This window comes from Protopterus annectens, chromosome 7.part0 (assembly GCF_019279795.1).
Source record: "Protopterus annectens isolate FY-2018-M chromosome 7.part0, PAN1.0, whole genome shotgun sequence".
Lineage (NCBI taxonomy): Eukaryota > Metazoa > Chordata > Ceratodontiformes > Protopteridae > Protopterus > Protopterus annectens.
Window position 1 is genome coordinate 1,055,031,189 of NC_056739.1, and position 25,612 is coordinate 1,055,056,800.

At 40.4% G+C, this 25,612-nt stretch overlaps 1 protein-coding gene across 3 annotated transcripts in view; it reads right to left on the reverse strand.

Moving 5' to 3' along the window:
- Positions 1-25,612, reverse strand: part of BORCS6 (BLOC-1 related complex subunit 6) — a 464,581-nt gene that overhangs the window by 33,263 nt on the left and 405,706 nt on the right. For all 3 annotated transcript variants that reach the window (XM_044077607.1, XM_044077608.1, XM_044077606.1), the window contains exon 5: positions 8,188-8,271. In XM_044077607.1, the coding sequence (XP_043933542.1) occupies positions 8,188-8,271 (84 nt within the window). The remainder of the gene's footprint in view (positions 1-8,187; positions 8,272-25,612) is intronic.

Consider the following 25,612-nt stretch of genomic DNA (forward strand, 5'->3'; position numbering starts at 1 on the left):
ATTTTTTGGGATTAGGAACAACTGGAAGATTCTGATGTCAGATGAGGAAATGAAAAGGACTGTACGGGAGGCACCTCGCTTTGCCTTTAGAAACAACCATAATTTTAAGCAGCTTCTATGTGATAAAAATGTGAACTGTCACTCTGTAGTTTCACAAAGAAAAGGCACCCACCCACATCACAGATGTACTTGTAAATGTATTTATAAAGGAAATGCATTTTTACATATACAACAGAAGAAAGAATATTATTTTAATGGGTATGCAGATTGTACCAGTAGGAACTTAGTGTATATGGCTACTTGTGGCCTCTGTGACTCCTTTTATGTGGGTAAAACCACGAGACAGCGAAAGGAGAGGGTGTCCAAACATCTGAGTGACATTAGGCAGCAGGATGTAAAAAAAAAACTTTTTAAGCATATTAAAGAGAATGAAGGACATTTTTTATTTTAGGGTAATACAGAGTTATAGGTAACAACAAGAGAGGGGGAGATGTTAACAATTTAGTAGAGAAAGCAGAAATGTGCTGGAGAGGCAGGCTGCAGGCATACAAATTTCCAGGTCTCAATGCCTATTTACCAATTAAACCTGCTCTGAAAGGGAGAAGGCTTAGGAGGTGTGTGTGTGAAATTTTGATACAGATGGTGTGTCAGTGAACTGACTGGGTATGTTTCAGTATTAAAAAGTTTTTTAATTGACTTGTTTTATATGGATCTGTTGAAGGATCAGGAGATCCGAAAGCGCTTATCCCAATAAAGGAAATCTTCCATTTTACTGGTGTCATATACTTTGTTACCCTGGCCGTGGTAACTGTAGTAATAATTCTGTTGCTTGGATATTTTGTGTTACACAGTTCTTCGGTGGGAGGCTTCCTACTTTTGTCATATATATATATATATATATATATATATATATATATATATATATATATATATATAAATATATATATAGATATATATATAGATATATACACACACACACACACACACACACACACACACACACACATTGAACAGCAAGACTCAAAGAGTGAAAATGTTTTAGTCTCTTTACTTTTACATACAGGTCAGCCATATTTTAATCAACCAAAGAAGAAGATTTTATCTGGGAGGGAAAGAGGGAAAAGGTCAAGTGCGAAAAGTTCATCCTTCCAGTAGAACAAGGTGGTTTAGGATTACCTGATATGAAGGGATACTTCAGAGCTACACAGTTAAGGTTCATATACATAACACACGCATAAAACTATAATTCAAAGTGAAAAAGAACAGCCATACAGAACATTATATTCATAAAGTAGCAGAATGTAAGAACTAATCCAACATGAGAATGGAAAAGGAGATTCTGCCGATATAGATGACTGCAATTAGGAGTACAATGAATAGGCAAGAGGGGGGTGGAATTTACTGGAAAAACTGTCAAAGGAACCAAGGTATTAGGAGCAAATAATTAGAGAGGGAAAGGGGTTATGAAGACATTTGGACTGGAGGCTACAGACTGCCTTCCCTATCAGGGATTGATAGGGTGTAGACAAACAGAAAGGGATAGGGGAAACCTAATTGAAAGACCTGCTCTGGTAAAGATTTTAGATGAATCTAGAACAGAAGCTGCTGTTAAAAAGGGATAATTAGTTGGGCATATAAAATACTGCATTATAACTATAGGAATTAGAGGAGTTTAGAAAAGACTGTGAAGAGACCGCATAAGCAATTCACAATGAAACAATTGGAGGACATATTTACATCCCCCAAATATGCAACAAAGTCTAGGAGATTTAGGATTTTTGCTTGGAAGTGTTTGCTTAGGTATTTTTATACCTCAAGCAAATTCCACACAAAGAATTTTTCCTCAAGTAGATAGCAAATGTTGGAGGTATGACGGAGAAGAAAAAAGTAACTGGAAGCATATGTTTTCAGAATGTAATGAGTTGGCAGACTTTACAAATTCCCTACAGAGAAGTTGGTCAGAAATATTGGGAAAGCAAATGGCGTAACTAAAGAAAATACTTTTTGAGCTGGAATACAGGAGCTGAAGTGCATAGACACAGTAAGGCCTAGTTAAGTTTAATTCTGGTGGCTGCCAAATAAGAATTTACTAGAATATGGAAATCAAAGTCGAAACCAAGTGTATCCAAAGTAGTGAATATTGTAACAGAGATAAAAGAACTGGAAGTGGGATGTAAGGGTAGCAGAAAAAGTACTAGCAGCAAATTACATGAAAATGGAAATTGTGGGAACAATACATGCAGAATATGTTTTGGAGGAGGAGTGAGGTTTAAGGGATGGCAGGATTTGATCAATTTATGCAAAGTTGGATTAATTATAATTGTATAAAATAATATATTTGATGTATAATTTTGTAATTGTGAAGATGCTAACTAACATGGTTTGTTTCCTTTTATATAAATTTATGTTTGCCTATGTCTTAAGCGATAATTCAGTCATCATCATCTTCTTTCGGCTGTTCCCGTTAGGGGTCGCCACAGCGGATCACCCGTTTCCATTTCTTCCTGTCCTCTGCATCTTGCTCTGTCACACCAACCACCTGCATGTCCTCTCTCACCACATCCATAAACCTTATCTTAGGCCTTCCTCTTTTCCTGTTACCTGGTAGCTTCATCCTTAGCATCTTTTTCCCAATATACTCCGCATCCCTACTCAGCACATGTCCAAACCAACGTAATCTTGCCTCTCTGGCTTTTTCTCCAAACCTTCCAACCTGGGCTGACCCTCTAATATACTTATTCCTAATACTGTCAACCCTCGTCACACCCAGTGCAAATCTTAACATCTTTAACTCTGCCACATCCAGCTCAAACTCCTGCCTTTTTGTCAATGCCACTGTCTCCAACCCATATAACATAGCTGGTCTCACTACCCTCTTGTAGACCTTCCCTTTCACTCTTGCAGGTACTCGTCTGTCACAAATCACTCCTGACACTCTTCTCCACCCACTCCATCCTGCCTGTACCCTCTTCTTCACCTCTCTTCCACACTCACCGTTACCCTGAACTATTGGACCCAAGTATTTAAACTCATCCACCTTCACCACCTCTACTCCTTGCATCCTCACCATTCCTCTATCCTCCCTCTCATTCACACACATATATTCTGTCTTAGTCCTGCTGACCTTCATTCCTCTTCTCTCTAGAGCATATATCCATCTCACCAGGGTCTCCTCCACCTGTTCCCTACTCTCAACTACAGATCACAATATCATCTGCAAACATCATAGTCCATGGGGACTCCTGTCTGATCTCGTCTGTCAACCTGTCCATCACCATTGCAAACAACAAAGGGCTCAGAGCTGATCCTTGATGTAACCCCACCTCCAGCTTAAACGCATCCGTCACTCCCACTGCAGACCTCACCGCTGTCACACTACCCTCGTGCATATCCTGTACCACTCTTAGATACTTCTCTGACACTCCTGACTTCCTCATACAATACCACAACTCCTCTCTAGGCACCCTTGTCATATGCTTTCTCCAAGTCTACAAAAACACAATGCAACTCCTTCTGACATTCTCTGTACTTCTCCATCAACACTCTCGGAGCAAATATCGCATCTGTAGTGCTCTTTCCCAGCATGAAACCATACTGCTGATCACTAATCATCACGTCCCTTCTTAACCTAGCTTCTACTACTCTTTCCCATAACTTCATGCTGTGACTGATCAATTTAATCCCTCTGTAGTTACTACAGCTCTGCACATCACCCTTATTCTTAAAAATCGGTACCAAAACACTTTCTCCATTCCTCAGGCATCCTCTCACTTTCCAAGATTTCATTAAACAATCTGGTTAAAAAATCCACTGCCATTTCACCTAAACACCTCCATGCTTCCACAGGTATGTCATCTGGGCCAACAGCCTTTCCATTCTTCATTCTCTTCATAGCTATCCTTACTTCCTCCTTGCTAATCCATTGTACTTCATGATTCACTATCCCTACATCATCCAACCTTCTCTCCCTCTCATTCTCTTCATTCATCAACCCCTCAAAGTACTCTTTCCATCTCCTCAACACACACTCCTCGCTTGTGAGTATGTTTCCCTCATTATCCTTTATCACCTTTACCTGCTGCACATCTTTCCTAGCTCAGTCCCTCTGTCTAGCCAATCAGTACAGGTCCTTTTCTCCCCTCCTTAGTGTCCAACCTTTCATACAACTCTTCATATGCCTTATCCTTAGCCTTCGCCACCTCTCTCTTTGCCATGCACCTCATCTCCTTATACTCCTGTCTACTTTCTTCATCTCTCTGACAATCCCACTTCTTCTTTGCCATCCTCTTTGCCTGTATACTCTTCTGCACTTCCTCATTCCACCACCATGTCTCTTTGTCATCCTTCCTCTGTCCCAATGTGATACCAAGCACCTTTCTAGCAATCTCCCTTACTAGCTCTGCTGTAGTTACCCAGCTATTTGGTAACTCTTCACTGCCACCCAGTGCCTGTCTTAACTCATCCCTGAACTCCACCTCACAGTTACCCTTTTTCAATTTCCACCACTTGATCCTTGGTGCTGCCCTCACACTCCTCCTCCTCTTATTGATCACCAACGTCATCCTACTAACCACCATCCTATGCTGCCTAACTACACTTTCTCCGGCCACCACTTTACAGTCTCCAATCTCCTTCAAACTGGCCCTCCTACACAAGATATAATCCACCTGTGTGCATCTTCCTCCACTCTTGTAAGTCACCCTATGCTCTTCCCTCTTGTTAAAATACGTATTCACCACAGCCATATCCATCCTTTTCGCAAAATCCACTACCATCTGACCTTCTGCATTCCTTTGTTTAACACCATACCTACCCATCACTTCCTCATCCCCACTGTTCCCTTCACCAACATGCCCATTTAAATCTGCTCCAATCACCACTCCCTCACCCTTGGGTAAAGTCATCACCACTTCATCCAATTCATTCCAAAATTTTTCTGTCTCATCCATTGCACACCCAACTTGTGGAGCATATGCACTAACAACATTAATCACACCATCAATTTCCAGCTTCATAAACATCACTCTATCAGACACCCTTTTCACCTCCAAAACACTCTTCGCATACTGTTCCTTCAGAAGAAGTCCTACGCCATTTCTCCTCCCATCCACACCATGATAAAACAATATGAATCCACCTCCGATACACCTAGCCTTACTCCCTTTCCATCTGGTCTCTTGCACACACAATATACCAACCTTCCTTCTGTCCATCATATCAGCTAGCTCTCTCCCTATACCAGTTATACTGCCAACATTCAAAGTTCCGACCCTCACTACCACAGTCCTAGCCTTTCTCCTCTCTTCCTGCCTTCGGCCATGCCTTCCGCCTCTTCTCCACCTTCGGCCAACAGTAGCCCAATTTCCGCCAGCATCCTGTTGGCTAACAGTACTGGTGGCGGTCGTTGTTAACCAGGGCCTCGATCAATCCGGTATGGAAATATTAACTGGTGACTGCATGAAAAGATTTGGCGAAGTTTTACGCCGGATGCCCTTCCTGACGCAACCCTCCCCATTTATCCGGGCTTGGGACCGGCACAAAGAAATGCACTGGCTTGTGCATCTCCAGTGGCTGGGTTTAAGTGATAATTCAGTACTGATGTTAAAAAGTAGTCTGATACAGCTTCACATGGATTTAATCACCATCTCATTTCTGTCTACACAGAAGTTTATTTTATGTGACATGCCTCCTACTTATAACTCCATAACTTCCTTTGTCAGAGACAGCAGTGCATACGGTACCATGTCTAGACCAACTAGCTTTCTGACATAGACCAGAACCCCAACTACAACCGAGACAGTTTTGGTTTGATTAGTAGCCAGGCACTGGAAGAGCAAGACGAGACAGAAGAATGAATGAGGCACTGCCTGCATGCCGCAGGGGCACAAGTGCCATTGAGTTCTTGGCAGACCCTGGAGAGTCTGGCAGGGCTGCTTGAAGGGCTGCATCACCACAGCGAACTAGTGATATCCCCATGATATTCTAATGCAAGATGCTAGAAACAGGAGCTCCCTGAAGGAATACCCTTTAACTTATAAACATTTGTTTTTCTTCAGGTTCAGAGACAGATTACCACTCATAGCACTCATGCTAAATGCAGAAAAGCCAACAGCTCAACAGATCTAGAAGTACATTATTTTCAAACTTCTAAGCTCTCATATCTTTACCCTGTTAATTATTTTCTGGAGTAAAACTTGAGACAGAACAGTAGACTGATCTGAAATCAGCAGCTTTAATCTGACTAAAAATGGAGCAGATACACAATTATCACTCACATCTCAAACTTATACTAGAGAAAAAGCTATAATAACCCACAACATCATGAATTACAAACTAATATAGTGCAAGGAGCACTGTAATTAAACTCAAAAATTAGGGGAAACCAAAAGAAAAACATTTCTGGCAACACAAAGGTGATTAAAAGTATTTATGCACAGTTCACCATTACTAAACTCTAGTCTCTTCCTACAGCATTAATAGCAGTCAGTGGTCACCACATAAGAGTGCCACCTTTGAAACCTGTTAAACACTTCATTCAGCATTCCAGAAAAGACAGAGAAGCAGAGAAAATACCAAATGAAGTGTTTAACAGCTTTCAAAAGCTGTTTGTAATTCCTTGTACTCTTTTGTGGTGGCTGCTTTGTACGATGTGTGGCAGCAAGTAACAGCTTTCAAAGCCATAAAACACTTGGTGGTCCTACACTTTTACCTCCAAATATTAAGTACATGGGAGCAAGCAAAGTTCCAGTCACTAGAATGAATTAAGATTGGGTTGTTCTGATCATAATTCAGCTTTTTACATGCTCTCAACATGTATGTCAAGATTCACCTCTTGCACTTTTGGTCTCCAGGTGATTTCTTGACAGCCATGCCTCAAACACAAGCATTTTAACAGATATTCAGTATTATAAACAGCCTGGTAAATAAAGCATAGCTTTGCCTTTACTGATCTTCAGAAACAGAGACCTGACAAAAAAATCTTTTTTGAGGACACAAGACATGTCCAGGAAAAACCTCAAATCAGGTTCAGTCTAGGAAAAACCTCAAATCAAGTTCAAAGTAAAAAATCTCCTGATGGTGGCTTCAAAACTAGCTCTTGCTCAGCTGGAATGAATAAACAGGGTCAGACTGTTCAAGCTGGTGGTCAACAGCAGCGAGGTCCCCCCGCCAAAAAACAAACAAAAAAAATTACTAGTGACATCCTCAAACGCAGTAAAATGAGACTCACTCCAGATTATTTTGCTATTATAATGCAAGGGGACAGAAAGGAAGATGTGGCAGACTGCACAGCAAAGTTTACCACAGCAGAACAGACTGACAACAGGCTCCTAAGGTAAAGCTGGACTAAAACAACCTGCTTAGAAACTGAAAGCTGTCTGTAACCATATGATAACCTATCTATGAACATCCCTTGGGAGAAAAAAAAGTCACTTTTGATAAACATTTTTTACATCACATTGAAATTTATTTTCAACACTCTTGCCCACATTTAAAGCATATGGTTTTCTTACAATTACATGGCTATTACCTGATGCTTAACCTCACATTTCAGAAGCAGAAAGGTTTTTTTTTTCATTTTAATTTGGTTCTCCCAAAAGAATAAGGGACATACAAAATGGTAAAGTTGTTGTGTCTTTTGGCTTTTCCCGGTTAGGGGTCGCCAAAGCGGAACTCCGGTCCGCTAATGATTGGCAGTAGATTTTTACGTGCCGAGATACAAAATGTAAAGTACCACTTATAAAAAGGAGTTTTAAGACATGAAAAACTTTGCAAATCTCTAACATTCAGCATTCTGTACTCTTGATGCCAAAAATGGAAATCAACCGCAATGAAATCAAACTAGACTTACCATTAACACACTTACCTTCTGCCTCAAAAAACTAATCTATGCATGTGTCTTCTATCTGCAACTATATCTTATTTTTAAATACTAATCCACTGCACTATTTTGTTACACACCTATTATTAAAAGTTTATATGCCCCTACTATGTCTTGTTTGCAATGATCTAAATTATGTTTGAATGCATTTTCTGTAGTGAAGGTTACTCTCTCCTGGTCTCTGTTTAAAAAGTAGCTATTTGCTCAGTCAGACTTTCCCAGTAAATAAATGGTAAATAAACACACAATAAAACATATGGTCCTTTTGTGTACACAAACTTCTATTTAACTGAAAGGTGCTGACTTACTTTAATACTCATGTCCACAGATTCTCCAAGGCTGTCCACAGAATCACGATATGTCTGAATGTATCCCACACTCAGAGCAGTCATCTATAAGAAATAAACTTTCATTACGTGAAAATTAAAACTTTCAGCATCACACAGGATATGTAGCATGCAGAGATCCTTTCAGACAAAAACAAACACAAAAATGAAGTTTATCATGAATTAGAAACAACCAAAAGGGTCACATACTTAGACTAATATACTAACTACTGGGTGTATTGAGATTTTACCTAGATGCAGTAAACAGCTTTTCACCCAACAGAAATCCAGACAGCTTAAGGAAGCAACCAAACTGCACTTCAAAAGCTGTTGGTCCGGTCTTCCTTTAGTTTTTTAACATCTTTATTAACCTAACAGTTTAATTTGTGCTATGGATTCACACACATCAGTAAAAAAAGGAAAACTGTAATAAGAGGTTCTATTAGGATCATCATGAGTATACATTCATGTTTTATTTTTAAAAAATCTCAATCAATCCAATATTTCATAAAGTGCTCAATTTGTGCCTTCTCTTAAAGATCATGTTTAAAGGTGCAAAAAAAGAAGTTATGTACTTGCCATAACGTTCCATGTTTGTAGTCCATCTCGCCTACATTCTTGCTGGATGGGTTCCGATACTAAAGCTTGTGAGGAGGGTGGGACGCAAGAATGTAGGCGAGATGGACTACAAACATGGAACGTTATGGTAAGTACATAACTTCTTTATGTTATGTAGTCCTATCTCACCATAATTCTTGCTGGATGGGACAGCGTCCCTAGCTCCTTTACCCCGGGTGGCTCAAGCAGAGAGACTTTTCAGCACAGTGGACCCAAAGGATGACCTGTCCCGGGAGGCCAAATCCAATTTGTAATGAGTGACAAAGGTATGAGGTCTTGCCCAAGTAGCTGCTGCACAAATGGTATCAATTGGGAGTTTTGACCTAAAGGCATATGAAGTAGATACTGCTCTGGTTGAATGGCCTTTAACTTTAGCAGGTAATTGCCAGCAGTTTTGTAAGCAAATGAGATGCAGTCTGAAAGCCATTTAAACAAAGTGACCTTAGAGACGGGCAAGCCTTTGTTTTTGTCTGAGAAGGTAACAAACAATTGATTCGATTTTTGAGAATCTTTAGTCCTGTGCAGGTAAAACCTGAGAATTCTGTGGACATCTAATTGGTGTAGTTTGTATTCTGATTTGTTACTATGATTTGGGAAAAAACTGGTAATTCAATAGTTGTGTTGAGATTATGCTCTGAACATACCTTTGGAAGAAAAAAAGGATTAGTTCTGAGTGAGACTATCCTTGTGGAAAACAATATAAGGAGGTTGAATGGTGAGGGCTTGTAATTCTGAGACTCTCCTAGCAGATGTTATAGCCACTAAGAACAATTTCTTCCAAGACAACAATTTCAAATCACATGAAGAAGATGGTTCAAAAGGTGGAGAAATTAAAGATGTGAGAACTAGGTTGAGGTCCCAGGGCTCTGGTGGTTGCCTGATTGGAGGTCTGAAAAGGACGACTCCTTTCAAAAAGGTCTTGCATAAAGAGTGGGACATGATTGCATTTCCCATGTTGCCAAAATGATAATTAGAGATGGCAGCTAACTGAACTCTAATGGTAGCAGCTGCAGCTCCTTCTTGAAAAATGGGTGCCAGGAAGGACAGGATAGACTCTGTGGGGGCTGGGTATGGATCTATGCCTTGGTTTGCTGCCCAAATGAAGAACCTTTTCCATTTACTGGAATATAATTTCCTGGTGGAAGGTTTGTGTGAAGAAATCAGGATGTGTTTGACTGTAGGGGAAAGGGGAATACACCTGGCTATTTGTGGAACTGGAGCAGCTATGCTGTCAATTTTAGGGTTTGGATAGTAGGATGGAACTATCCTGACTGATGAATCAGGAGGTCTGGAGATGGTTCCAGAATCCATGGTTCCTCCAAGAGATAGGGCCACAGGAAGGGGAACCAGACTTGGTGAGGCCAGTAAGGAGCAATGAGGATCAGTGTATTCTTCAACAGTTTTGCTTTCTGATTCACTTTTGGTATGACAGGGAAGGGTGGAAAAGCATAAAGGAGTCCCGGAGGCCAATTGTGGACCAGAGCATCCCTGGGTGACATCCCCAGGGCAAAGTAGTTACTGCATTTGGTATTCATGTACATGGCGAATAGGTCTTCTGCAACTTCTGTATTCAGGGATCACTCGTGAGGCATCAGAATTGCTCGACTTAGTTTGTCTGCTATCACACTGGACTTTCCCGGAATGTGCGTTGCTACCAGAAAGCGCTGAGTGTCCATCACCCATTTCCATACTCTTAGAGCCTCTCGACAAAGTGGGTAATATTTGGTTCCCCCTTGCTTATGTACTACCACACTACAGACATGTTGTCGGACTGAATCGCAATTGTCCCAGTGGGAAGAGAACTGTGAAGTGTTTGCAACACATATAGCACCACTCTCATCTCCAGGACAGTTATGTGCAAGTGGTTCTTGTGATCCTGCCAGATACCTTGGACCATCATTCCCAGATAATGCCCCCCCCTATCTGGGAAGCATCCACGGTCAAGACTGCATTTTGTTGAGGGGGAGCAAGTGGGCGACCTAGATGAAGTTGATCCGTACGTAACCACCATGTTAGATCCTTCTTGCAGGCATTTGTGATGAGTATTTGGTGAGAAAAGGGGAGATCCTGTATTGACCACTGGGCAAATAGTAGCCAATGAAGTACTCTCATGTGCAGATGGGCTAGGGGAACTAAGAGAATGGTGGAAGCCATAGTCCCTAGAACCTGAAGGACTATCCTGGCCTGTACTTTGTCTTTCTGCAGCAAGAATCTGACTTGGTTGTCCAATGATTCTATCCTTTCTGGTGTCAGTTTTGCTGTCATGGTGGTTGATTCTATGTCTGAGCCTAAGAAGACAATGTGGTGCGATGGAGATAAGGCTTGTTTTTTTTAGATTTATTGTAATGCCTAATCTGGCGCACAAGGATAGTCTCTCATCCCTGGTTCTGATTAGTTGGTGCTTGGTAGTAGCAGTGAGGAGCCAGTCATCTAGGTACGGAAACACCTGGAATCCTTGACGTCTCAGGTGAGTCGTTACCACTGCCATGCATTTGAACACTCTGGGGGCTGTAGTGAGGCCAAAGGGCAGTGTTTGAAATTGAAAATGACTGGCTCCCAGTAGAAAGCGTAAATGTCTTCTGGAGCGCCTGTCCATTTTGATATGGTAGTACGCGTCCTGAAGATCTATGGAGCACATCCAATTGTCTTTCCTGATCAAGGAAAATACTGACTGCAGAATGATCCTATGGAGCTTCAATTTCTTTACATACTTGTTGAGTTTGCCGAGATCTAGAATTGATCGCCAGTTCCCTGTCTTTTTTGGAACTAAAAAGAATCGTGAGTAAGTTCCGGATCCCATTTGTTCAGTGGGGACTTCCTGAATGACTCTCTTTTTGAAGCAATGAGATGACCTCTGATGTTGCATGGTCTAATTGAATGGGTGGCACATCTGGTACAGACCGGTTTACCGGGGGATCAGAAACAAAGGGAATAAGGTAACCTCTGGAAATTAAGGTTTGTACCCAATGATCTTCGGAAATTTCTAGCCCGGCACTTGGGTACAGTGAAAGACGACCCTCCACTGCCTCCAGAGATGGACAGTCGGGCAATCCCTCAGGGACGATGGAAGGAACGATCAGAGAAAGTATCTCTATCTCCCTGATGTTGCGGACCTCCTCTGCCACGAAGACGGCTTCTTACATTATACCTTCCCCTCTCTGCCTCTAGGGGAGGGTTGACCTTGTGCCTGAGGGAAACCTTTTTGGGATTTACGGAACCAAATTTTCCCTCCTGTCTGACCCTTGGGATAGGGTCTAGAAGGAAGGGAGAAATGGACTCCAACAGCAGATTCCTGCTTGCACCTGGTCAAAGTCTCTTTTACCTGCGGTCCAAAAAAAGAGTTGAACCATCAAAGGGGACGTTGGTAAAGGAAGACTTAAAGGATTCCGTGAAGTTGCACAGACGCATCCAGAAATGTCTCCTAAGAGAAATTCCTGCTGCGTCTGCCCTGCTTGCTCAGTCAGCTGCACAGGAAATCAGCCTCATGGAGGAGTTAGCTATAGATGTAAGGGTGGAGAGCTGTGCAGATACCTTGTCCATGGATCCCGAAGCTACAGAACCTTGAAGGGTATCTCCCAACTCCTTCAGGAGAACCCTTTGAAGTCTGGTAAAATAGGACAGGTAATTCAGTGAATGTATGGTAAATGCCGCTGAAGAGAAGGTACGCTTTCCATACCTATCCATCGTCCTGGACTCTTTATTAGGAGGATGGATATTTGAAGATGTCTCAGACAACTCCTTTTTTATGGCCGCTGCTACCACCATAGCATCCATAGGAACTCCCTTAGAAAGAAAGGATTTGTCTTCCGGAGCGGTCATAAATTTGTTTGGCCTCCTCGGGACGGGCTCCATTGCATCCGGGGAGGTCCATGCTTTCCGGGATAAGACCCCCAACAGTTGGTCATATGGCGGTGTCACCCAGGAGGTGGAAGGTCGGAAACCAAAGGCCTCAAGGTATACTGATTCGTCCTCAGTAGGGTTAGAGGTCTTCCAATCACCCCTCTAAGGATTTCAAGGATGCCTGCAAAAGAGACATCCTCAAAGGGGGATCTTGGGGACCTTTCTGACTCATCCAAATTAGTGGCAGACTCAGGTGAGTCAATGTGCTTCCTCTTACAAAGTCTCTTCCGAGGGAGCTCCCCAGTGGGATAATCTGGGGAGATCTCAGAAGAGGGGACACCTCGAATGGGGGCTACTTGTGTCTCTGCTTCCCTACGCTGAGGGGGAGAAGAGGTTGCTACCAGCTGCTGGTGGGACATCTGATCCAAAGGCAGGGCTTTGGCACTGGACAAAGATTTCTCTATTGCTTCAAAAGCCTTTCCATCCACCCTGCTCCAAAGAAGACCGCTACTCCAAGGAAACGGAAGGTCGGTTCCGAGCAGGAGGGACAGGTTCCAAAGCAGACGTGGGAACCCAGCTCAGTCAAGTCGAAGCACCAAGAGGGAGGGTCGATTCTGAAGAAAAACCAGGGTGACTATCCCTCTCGGAATCATCTCGAGAGCGTCTGCTCCCAGACCCCTCGGCTCCAGACTGAGCCAACGAGGATAGAGTTATCAGTTCTGAGGAAGCGGGAAGAATTCTCAGAACTGAAGTATCCAGCACAGGAGGACCAGAAGTGTTAGACTCTGAGAGCGAAGCAGTCGGAAGAGGAGCAGAAGTCTGAAGATGGGACGGCTCTGAAGCCTTTGGGTCCGGAAGAGCTAACTTTTTAGCCAGAGCTGGGTCACAGAGCAGCCTCTTCACCACTCGGTTGATATCCTCATCCAAAAGTACCCTGAAGGAACGGGTGGAGCTAGAAGATCTCCTCCTCTCTAATATAGGAGATCTCAAATTAGGTGAGATAGGGTCCAGAACTGGTGAATGTCTCGATACTGAAGGCTGCCTCAGCACCGAGACAGAAGAAGCGAAAATGGAGCCAGAACTCCTCGTCTCCGTCGCTTTAGACTTCTCTGATGGCTCCAAAGCTGGAACCGGTGGAGATTTTCTCTTCAAAGTTTTGGGAACTGTCTGACCAAGTTCCAGCTGTTCCTGGAAGGAACTAGTCATAAGACCCCTGTCAATCAATTTTCATTTTCTCTCATTAAGAACCCTAGTACTGAAGGCATGACAGAAAGTACAGGGTTCTTGTAAATAAGCCTCTCCAAGGCAGTACACACAGCTGGTGTGACTGTCAATGACATTTTTTGGGAACACATCACATTTCGAACCCAGAAGGGCGGTGTTCCTTATGTTCTGTCTTTGTCTTTGGACATATTGCTGCGAAAAAAAAACAAAGCTAACCAATACAACAATAACAACAATAATAACAATGAGGCAAAGCTATGAAGAGAAGAAAGATTTTTTTTTTTTTTTTAAAGGAAAACGGGCTAGCACTCAGAGAGGAAAGGCCCTCAAATTTAAACAGGCAACTACGGCCCTCTAACTAAAACGGGCCATACAATCCTAAGAGTGTGGGACAAGGGAATCAAGCACTGCAATCACACAGGTAAAGGATAACTACTTAGAATAAAGAAAAACTAGAGAAAAATATCAAGATTTATCAAAAAATCTACTTAGCCAATGAGCCAGTAAGGCGACAACCTCAAAGCTTTTGCGGCAAATGAGATCTGGGGAACTGCCGTGAGGCACCATGGGATAGGGGTTAGCCTCGAGCCAGTAAAAGCTCTCGCGCTTTAGTATCGGCTCCGAACCCATCCAGCAAGAATTACGGCGAGATAGGACTACATAACATCAAACTTTTCTTTTCAAACAAAAAGGTGTTTGCATGCACTGCATGAAAAGTGAGTTTTGCAGCCTTTAAAAAAATACTAAGTTTTAAAGATTACTTCAGAACTCAGAAGACTAAAACTGAGCCTTGTTTAGAGCATTAATACACGTGTGGGCAGAAGATACTTCATTTCGGGCTCCAGTGCTAATTATAATAGAATAATGCAGGATAGGCAATTGCAAATTAACTGTGTAATTGCCAAACTGTTAAATTAACAGTTTGGCAAGGAGCTAATGATTTGGCAAAAACTAATGATTTTATTAATTTAACTATTTGGTAATTGCATAACTAATGCAGCCTTTAAAAAAATGTAATTTTTGAAAATTACTTCCGACTGTGGAAGATGAAATGTAATGAACTGTGTTTACAGCATTAATACTCAAGGGTGGGCAGGAGGCGCTTACATCACTTTGGGTTCTAGCTCTAATTATGATGGATTAGAGTAGGGTAAGTCATTGTAAATTATCTGTGCAACTGCCAACGTGTTAAATTAACAGGTTGAAACAAAATAGTAGTTTTTAAAAACAATGGGTTTGAAACAATGTATTGTTTTTGTATAAAAAGTATCTTTGTGCATAAAGATGCATACAAACACTTTTTTATACAAAAAAAAAAAAAAGGAAATTTTGTGACTTGATACGTGACCTTAAACTTCATTCCTCCTCCTGAGCATTATTCAAGTACTGCTCACACTAATTCCATTTCTATGAAAGTTGTGTTTACACTTTTCTGACAATCCCACCCTCCAGTTCTTTCTTTTACAATTTTAAAAAGTTCCATCACATTTGGTACAGATTTTGATGTTCTTGCAATTGCTTTTGTGTGATCCTACAGATTTACACTTAGAAAGCTTTTACTAGGTCTGTCTAGGCAATTCAAATCATATATACCATCTTAAAAAAAATAAAACATGCACTCAATTACCTCTCTTTTCCATGCCACATCTCCAACAGTTGCTATCAACAGGAGGAAAAATCCTCTGAAGTTTACTTGGACTATAAAAATACCTATGTATAGATGTCCATGTAAAAATCCTTATGGACTTCATAACATACTTGAGAGCCCTAGAGAGTTCTTGTTCATTTCTAAGTTGTGTTTATTTTCTCTTTTCCCAAGCTTTTCCAGCCTCCACTGATTGATTAGTATAGTTATCATGCAATATTTTATACACCCTACTAATTATCCCTCAACTGAAAATACCACTAGATCTGGTCTTTTACTTACTCCTCCTGTCTCTCTCTCTCTGCCTATACTGTTATCAATCCCTGATAGGGAAGGTAATTTCTAATCTGCAGCCCAAATTCTTGCTTAACCTCATCACACTTTACTACCTTTCCCTTCCAAGTTATTTGCTGCTAATACACTGGTGCCTTTGTTGATTTCCTTCTGTATATTCCAGTCTCACCTTGTCTATTTTCTATACCCCGATTTGCAAGACATCCTTACTGATAAAATCTTTCTCCACTCTTGTGCTGGTTTAGTTCTTAGAATTATTTCTGCTACTTTATGAATATCTTATTTTGCATGGTTGTTACTGTTCTCTTTAAGGACTAGCATACAGCATCCTTGCATCTCTTTTCTCTCTCAAACCCCACCTCCCAGTTTCATCATCATCTTTTTCCACATCTATTTAAAACCTTCTACTTGAGTTATGCATATTAACATTAATTGGGGAGATTTAAAATACCCCTTCAAATCAGGCAACCATAGCAGGCTTTAGGCACCAGTGAACCCTGCGGTCGCTTGGGGCCCCATTAAATATTCTACCACTGACATGGTGCCTCTGGCTTATTTAAACTCTGCTGATGGACATTCTCTCCAATAAAACTAACAGTACAGCCAGCTTTTGGTACCTGCAATACCCGTGACTGCACGGCTCCACATTAATCATCCTCGAGTGTGTGAGGGCTCAAAAAAGCTGCTGCTAGTTTGGGGAAAATAAGGAGAAAAAAACTCTATTCATTTCCTAATTATGCTCTTTAACCTTAACAGGGCTGTGATATGACCCTTTCAGGATGAAGCTAATAACGAACATGAGCAAGGTAAGCACAAGAGAGATCATCAGCCCAGAGTGACCAATCTTACTATTTACCTTGGATTTTAAGAAGAACTGATGCTCCAGATCTTCATGGATGACTTTCTCTTTCAAGTGAGTTTTGCAAATATTGGCAGAACACCATATACATCAGATACTTCAACTTCTCTGTTGAAGAATTCTGCACGATGCCAAAAATAATAGCTGAATAAAGCCAGAAAATCAGGAATTCCATTTTAAATATGACTCTAATTCACTTAGAAATTTAATAGAGTAACACCTTTTGCATCAACATGCATTTTTTGGACAATAAGAAGTATAAAACTCTGATGTCTGGATTTATCAACTATTTGTAATCCTGAATGATTTACCAGCAAATCAAACTTTTTACGAAAAGTACAGCAAAACTAAGAAAATAAATCAGGGATTGTCTGTGAAATCAGGAACAGTGACAGGTATGCATTACTCCTCAATGAGGTAAATAAGAGTGATTTACCCTGCTGCTGTTTGACGACTGCTAAACAGTGGTCACTGATCTGGCATGGCAGTACCAGGGTTGCACAATGTGTTGCTATTTGATTAAATAAGTACAAGCTAGTATCACTATGACTTGTGTGTTTGAGTGTAAAACCGATCATAGATTTTTATCTCTGTATACACCAAATAATACCAGAACACATACATCATTTTTCTGGATATCAGTAAGAAATGCAAATAACAAAATCATTATATTTAAAAAGTAAGGCATTAAATATATCACAGAACATTCTAACACTTACATATTTTAAGAGTCTGGTGACTCCCCACTCCCTAGACTGTATAAGTGGATACAGGGCCCTTAATCATCCTTGACTGTGTGGGGGCTCCAGAAAAGCAGTTGGTGGCTGGGGAAAAAATGTATTAATTTTCTGATCACACTCTATCCTGAACAGGGCTGAGATATGACGCTGTTGCGGTAAAGCTGATAATGGCCTCTCTCAACTGCACCCATGCTAAAACCAGCCCTACTAATATATATATATGTGTGTGTGTGTCTATAGAATGTTGCTGTAAGTTGTATACTGGTGGGAGAGGATTGTGTGCTTACTACTTCTTTAATTTTCATTACAGTCAAATCTTAGAGATATGCACAGGAGTCACTATAGCTTGTGCTTCAGATGGGGGCACTGTGGAAATTGTTTCTTTTACTTTTCTCACAGATCTCAGAGGTGTAGAAAGAAGATTATAGCTGGTGTTGGAGCAAAAAGTAGAATATGTTACTGTAATCATTATTTTTTTCGTTTTCCTTACAGTCACACATCAGGCATTTATACGGGTTGCTGCTTTTGGGAGTTGGGTGAGGAGGCATGCTAGGTACAAGTATGTCAGCAGTCACTTGAAATATGTGACTGTGGCCATTTGAACTTCTGCTTTCAACTCAATCTAACACACAGATGCATAGGCAGTGAACATTTTTTTGGAGGTTAAGGGAGGCATGCAGTATTTCCAGACAGGACCTGTGTATCCTCACATTTGTCTTGTTAGATTATTGTGCGCTACTGTTTTTCAGCTTTGAACATTAAGCCTTGGGCACAGCTTCTGTATTCCTTGAAAGAAAAAAAACTGACATTCTTTTCTTACTCATTATTTTTGTTTAGTCCAACATTCCATTAAAAGGTTGGGGAATGCTCTAATATACATCCTAGAGGATCTACAACCCCTATGGCTTCTGCGGGCACTGCCTTAATTGAGTTATTTCCTAAATGGTTACTACTGTGCTATCTTGATTAGGAAATGTGTGTCAAAAGGATGCAAGAAAAAGAAAAGCTGAACAACAAAATTAATTTCTTTCCTTAATCATAATTTCTGTTCAAACCATCATTGTGTGAACAGAAAAAAACCTTAAAAATTCTCATCAGAGCATACAGAAAGTAAAGTCTTTTTTGAAAAAGCTGAAGAATAAGGCAAAATGCGAGAAAAGGAACAAAAAAGTAACGTGTGTGGTATGGAGGGCACTGGAGGATGCGTGTAAATGCCTGTAACTGTTGAAGTGCCTTTGGGAGATGGGCCAAAACAGTGTGGTACATATGCCTGTTGTAATGTAAGAGCACTGTAGCTACAAGTCAGTCTGTGCATACTACTTCTAAAAGTTTGCAGCATGAACTTAAAGTTTGCTTAGGAGAGGTGGCAGTGACAGGGTGATACTTACGTTTGGAAGTGCCTACGGGGCCCCAACTTAACATTTGCTGGAGGCCCCCAAAATGCTAACACTGGCCCTGCAGGTAACCCTAAACCATACTGTTCTACTGGAATAATCAACTTAATCTTTGCCCTCTTCCATTCCTCTCAACCCCTTAGACAAAGAAATCTGTAGAAAGTCAAAAAAAAAAAAAAGGGGGGGGGGGGGGAGACAAAGGCCTAAAAATAGGGACAATTTTTAAATATTGCTCTTACAAACTTTGAAAGTTGATAGAAAGAAAGGCTTTGCATTAGCATGAATTTTCTGATGGGTATGAAGTCTGTAACTCAAATGTCTGTCATTATTTTCTGAATTCAATCCTCAATAATTCGCCAGTGATTTGCCAGATAAACAAAATTTTTATGAGGAACAGACAAAAAATATAATGCGAAAATCTGGTGAGAGCACCCGCTTCCCCTCCCAAATAAATTTCTTTCAACTCTTTATTAGTTGTCATTCACAATTTCTCTTCTGGTTGATAAAAATATGCCTGACCTCTATGTAAGACTACAAACATTTTCACTGCTTCTGTTTTACAATACATATCCATAATCAAGAAATTCCAGTTTCTTAAGTTTTGTATTTTCTTTTATTAAATATTGTACCACATGTCCTTAGCTTCAATGCTCTGGTGGTGGTGCTGCGGTAGCGTTGTCGCCTCACAGTTAGACGTTGCCCGTTCAATTCTCAGTTAGAGTGTCTTCTGTGTGGCGACATGCGTGAATGGGCGTTCCTTCTTTGAAGGTTGTGAGTTAGGCCCGGCAAGCCAGCACGTCAAAACCTACTGCCAATCATTAGCGGACCGGAGTTCCACTGTGGTGACCCCTAACCGGGAAGAGCCGAAAGAAACAAACAAATGTCCTTAGCTTCAATAACATTATTTCTTTTAATCCACATACTTAAGTACTTTATCTTATCATGCTCCCCTAAATATGGGTATTGCGAAACCAAATTATGCATGGATGCCTTCGTTTACCTCTACAGTCTTGTTTCACATTCATTTAAATTTGCATCTTTAAAGTCCCGAAACTGTTCCAAAATGTTTTACATCACCAAAATCCCATTTCTTGATTCATCAAGTACAAGATAATATCATCTGAAAATAAAGGTAACTTTTTTCGATTACCCCAGCTATATCCTTGCATTTGTGAATCCCTTTTCTTTGATAACTGCTCTACATAAAGCAAATCACAGAGGGATTACAGGACATCCCTGCCTGGGTTCCTCTGTTCAAACACACCTTGTTAAACAGGATCAACCTTGCCACTGATAATTCATATGTTGGGACTTAACTAGGCTAACGATCTGTGAGAATCAGGCTAACGATCTGTGAGAATCTGGCTAACGATCTGTGAGAATCTTAGGAAGCCCAGCATTACATATACGATCCATATTAACCCTATTATTCTAATAAAGAACGCAAATGCTACTATAGCCCTACTCATAAAATCCAAGCTGACTATCAAATTCTCTCTCTGTCTCAAAACCCGCCAACAGCGATGTTTTACACTTTGCTTCCCTCTAGTTTATGGCTGTTCTGTTAATGTTGTCAAATGTATGGCTCTCCTCAGCAAAACTACACTGGTACACATCATCAATTTTGGTAACATCTTTGCCATTTTGTTAGCCAATACAGACAAACTATAACTGTGGTTTAAAATAAATGTGGGTCTATATGAAGTTGATCTGAAAGGTCTTTCCCTTCTCTGGGTATCACAGTCACTACAGCAATTTTTAAGATGCTGGTACTCACCTCCCCTCCCTTTAGAATATTGTTAAACAAAACTTTCAAAGATCATCATCACTTTCCTCCTGCCTAACTTCTAAATTTCCACAAAAATACTGTTTATCTATTTACTTGCATTTGTTATCTGGGAAAGTCCCACTTGGCACAATACCATTTTCAGTAGAGACCCATGGAGAAAAACTCAAACAGAAATAACCTGACAATACATCACTATATTTACAAAAATACTCACATAACATCCACAATTTATAGTCATAAATGAAACAGTGGGCTGAACTGATTAAGTAGACACTCAAAAGTAATAATGTAGCAATGGGAAAATTCAAATATTCAATTGGACATGTAAATAATAGAAAAAATGGCAAGAGAAGAATATGCAAGACTTTGTTACAGCAGCTCTGAGACATGAACAGTAACGCGAGAGAGGGGACCAATTGCTGATTAGGGTCACAGTACAGTAACATGAACATATGTAACTGCAAGATTAAAAAACAACATAGGAACTACCCTGAAAGGGAAAAGCACTGGCACAGGCATAAACCAGACATTTTAGATCTGCCCTGACACTGTTTAAAATAGCAATTTGAGGGACTTATTAACCACAGTTTGGATATACAGGTGGAGTAAGGAGAATCCACAGCAGTATTGTTACATTTTTGTGTACATCATATATTTTGCCTTTGCAGCAAAGGTCTCTACCAGATGAGTACTAATGTCTGGAGGTACTGATGGAGGGCACCTATCAAGATAATAACAGGATTTTGTAAGCTGTTTTTAGCTGTCCAAACTTAAAGTACTTTGGTAGCTCTAGCCGCTTCAGTTGAAGGATGTCACTGTAACATGTTGGGTAGGCTGGCTGCAAATCTGGCTATATGACTGCAACCCTGTTCCAGTCTGGTAATTTTGATAGACCTTAGATTAGTGAAGATAGCACCCATGTACAGTACACTTGGTAATAAGTATGCAGAAGCAACTTTCATGTGATTATGTTTTGTGAGGAAGAGTTTAGCTCTACACAGGAGTCCTAGTTTTTATTGGTTTTACGGACAGCTTATGTGATGCAGTGGTTGAATTTCAGGGTATCATCTATGATTACTCCAAGGAGTTTAATGTGGGGGGGGGGTAGTTCTATTTTGGTATTGTCAGATATGACAGTAAAGGATTTTTTTCAAATGAATTTGTCTTTGAGGTGAACAGCATTAACTTAGTCATTTTAGGGTTTTAGTAGGAGTTGAGGGTCCTTCAGGTGTGCTTCAATGGATGTAAAAGCCTCCTGTGTGACAGAATGCAGGTGTGACAAAGAAGAGTGGAGCAGATGAGTGCACAATAATCTGCAAACTGCATTAAGGTTGCTTGTTTAGTGGCAGTAGATGTTACTGATAAAGACACTGAATAGTAGGGGGTCCTAGAATGGATACTTGGCAAACTCTGATGGATACTGTTAGAAAGACTAAGTAGGAATCTTGCCATTTGATACAAGTCCTACTTTTAAGATAACCTTGCAATCACTAGTGAATTACAGTACATGCCAACAGCACAGAGTATGAATTAAAGCATTTAATAGGAGACTGTGTCAATTGCCTTATATAGTTCTAGGAATACAGATGAGACAAGCCTACCCACATATTTCCATTTAGTTTTATACAGCTGAGACAGGGCAGAACAGCTATATCAATGCTAACGTAGGCAGAAACTGTGCTGTGTTGGGGACAAGAAAAGGCTTTAGATTAGACTGTCACTGTGAGTGAACAGTTTTTTTCCCCTAGGACTTTTGATATAGGAGAAAGAATGGCAATAGGTCTGTAGTCTGACAATTATATTAAGTTACCTCACTTGTGCATCAGTAATATACAAGACTGTTTTCCTTGTGGATGATGATACTTGGGATTCCAAGATGGATAAGTCGATTAAGGATTTAGACTGGGTTAGGCCAGTATATCTGCAACAAATGTAACATAAATGGTTCAGAGATTATCAGGAGCTAGGGTGGTGGGTTTTACTTTGCATAGGTATTTTCTTATAATGGAGATTAGGACTGGCTTGAGAGAGGAGGTTGAGTAGTTTGGCTTGGGCAGAGTAGTCTGAAAGACTTTAATATTATTAGTACTTTAGCTGTACTGATAATACAAAATTTGTTTGCAATTACTGAGTTAGTTTCTGAGGGATGGGTCCTGCCTCTGCCTGGCTTCAGTTCATTCTTAACAGAGGCCCAGAAAGTTTTGTGGTTATTTAACTGTGACTACTGGTTATACTATTTTTATCTATGGTTTTGTCAGACTTTGTAAGTTTGTGAAATGGTTTATAGTGTTGAAAGTTATGTGGGGTTTTATTTGACTGCCAGGTTTAAAAGGTTTTCTCTCTCTTCTCAAAAGGATTTTTGTAGTGAGGGTAAATCAGGGGGCAGATACAACTCTTACCCTTTTCTTTCTGAGGTGGAAGGCTTGTTGATTTAGAATGTTATGAAAAGTATTATTGGAGAATTTGATGGGATCGTCTAGTGGGATGGGTTGACACAGTTCCAGTTAATGACAAACTTTGAAATGAAGGTCCCCTACAGATTTTTGTCAGATTTCTAAGTTATAACAGGGAGATTTGCAGTCTTTGCTTTGTGCCAAACAGCAGAAGTGGGATGGTGATTATTTAAATTGTTTAGATAAGTGTCTAGAAGAATTGTGGCATGCAAGACATTATTGGGTTCATTACTTAATATCCAGTCTAATGGTGATCCATTATTACTGGATTTGCTAAATCTAGTCAGGATATTAATTAGCCATAGGAAGCCAAATAGATTAGGTACACATGAGGAGAAAGCTTGTTCACTGGTGGACCACTGAACTTTAAAGGTCCTCTAGTGTGGCTGTTTCTAGTTAGAAGAGATTTAGGAAAATTTATTTTCAGCTATCTGCAGACTATTATTGGGGATCTGTACAAAGTGATTATACACAGGCTTGTGTGTGTGTTTGTTGATTTTAAGGCATGCTTCTACTAATTTGGCATTCCCAACAGGTGGTGGTTTGATGAGAAAGTAGCAGTTCAATGTTATTTGGGTACACATATTAAACTAAAAAAAGGAGTTGTGCTATATCCTCCAAGAATGCTGTACTCTGATGGAATAATCACTTCATTCCTTATATCAGGTTTTAGCAGGTTTCATTAACAGTATGTCAGAGGAATGGAGACCTAGCCAAGAATGAAAGTTACTGCAGATACTTCTAAACTAGATGAGACATAATTTTAGACCCGAGTTACACAAGACATTGTGCAGTATTTTGTTGTTACTGGTACGGTTACTTACTTGCAGAGTTGGCCATGGGTGTGGGTATATATCACCACAAGTTTGTAATGGCAGAACTAAGAAATAATTATGACAGATGTGAAGGCAATTTTTTTTAATTTCAGTTTGCTGTAGGGTAAAGGTTTGCTAGTAGATATACAGGTTTAAAGAAGTGATTGATGTGAGTGATGAAGCTCTAAGGTAATGCCTATGAATAGTGGAACTGCTGTAAGAGTAAAGATTTGGTATGGCATGTGAGTATGTGCAGGGGATGGGGGTAGGAGGTTAAGTCAGCAAAGCAAAGTTTAGGGGCGATTTGAATACATGCCAGAATCATTGTTTAGGATCTGTTTGAAATAGGGAGCATTAGGGTTCTGAGTACTGCAGTAGGAATCTAGGAGAGGTTAGTGGGTATAGCAGACAGTCTATTAGCTAGGGTTAGATTACTATTATTGTACGGAAAGTTGAAACCATAGTATGTTTGAAGTAGTTACTGAGGAATTTTACTCTTACAAGGTGTTTCTGAAGGCTTTCTCATTGATCGACTGTACATCACTGCTTTTATTTCATCTCTTCCTATTAGCTATTAATTGTGGAGCGTCGTCTCCCTCTAACCTTAGCATAACCAAGTTTTCCATAAATACTTCCATTTGTGCCTCTCCTTTGTTCCACATTTCTCTACCTCATAAAATTTCCAAAATATCTTTCCAAAATCCCACTAGGTTCTCTGTTTATTTCTCCTGTTGTACGCAATCCAAGTTTGGTACAACATCTTCTACTTTCTGTTGCCCAAGTCATTGTGTTAAAAGGTTGTAATTTGTGTGCTCTGGAGTTATCAAAAATAGATGCTTCACAGCAGCATTTCTAAATTCATGCATCTGGTTCAAATACTCGTGTATTTTACCTTTAGCACTCTGCTAGTTGCTCCTCCTCTTGTTCTGAGATATTCTCCTTATTCTGCAATACTTCAACCTTTGTCAGCCCCTCTACATAATTCCTATTACTTTCCCATTTTTACCACGTTATTAAGCTTTATTTTACCTCACTCAACAGCTTTCCTCTCTGAAGTTATTTCTGTTAACCCTAATAATGGTCAAATCACACTCACTACCTATTCCTTAAACTCTTCTCTTTGCAAAAGATAAGTAGGCAACAATTAATGCGTCCATTTTTTCACATCAGTACCCTGTTTCTTTACACTTTAAACATTATACTAATACAAGCGCTTACAATGGCAGCGCTTTCACCTTGAGGCTTCCCTGCAGCACAAAGTTGCACCAAGAGGTCTCAGGGTGCTTACTATGCCTAGTTTTGGACAGACTTATCCAAGGCTATTTAAAGACTGGCAACTCTTGAATCTTGGACTTATTGCACAATATATGCAGCTCCTTATTAAGTTCTTTCTGCCACAAGAAAAAGAGCTGCAAGAAGAAATAAATAATTTGCAGAATGAGATACTAGACAGCTATTCAGAAGATGTAATAGTAGAGAAGCCTGATGTACTTTGTGATAATATTTTAGCATATGAGAAGAGGCTACAGGCAGCTAAAATTCGGAAATTGCAGAGACACATCAATGATTTTGAAAAGGGGGCGTTTTTTTCCTGGCCCAGGGGCAGACATGCGACTGATTCACAGCCTGTAGTTCAGGAGATGAACAGAAGGGTTGAACAACCAACAGAAGCGGTGAGGGAGGTACTGGCATCTAATGTTGTAATGGAAGCACCAAATACATTAACTATTAAAGCT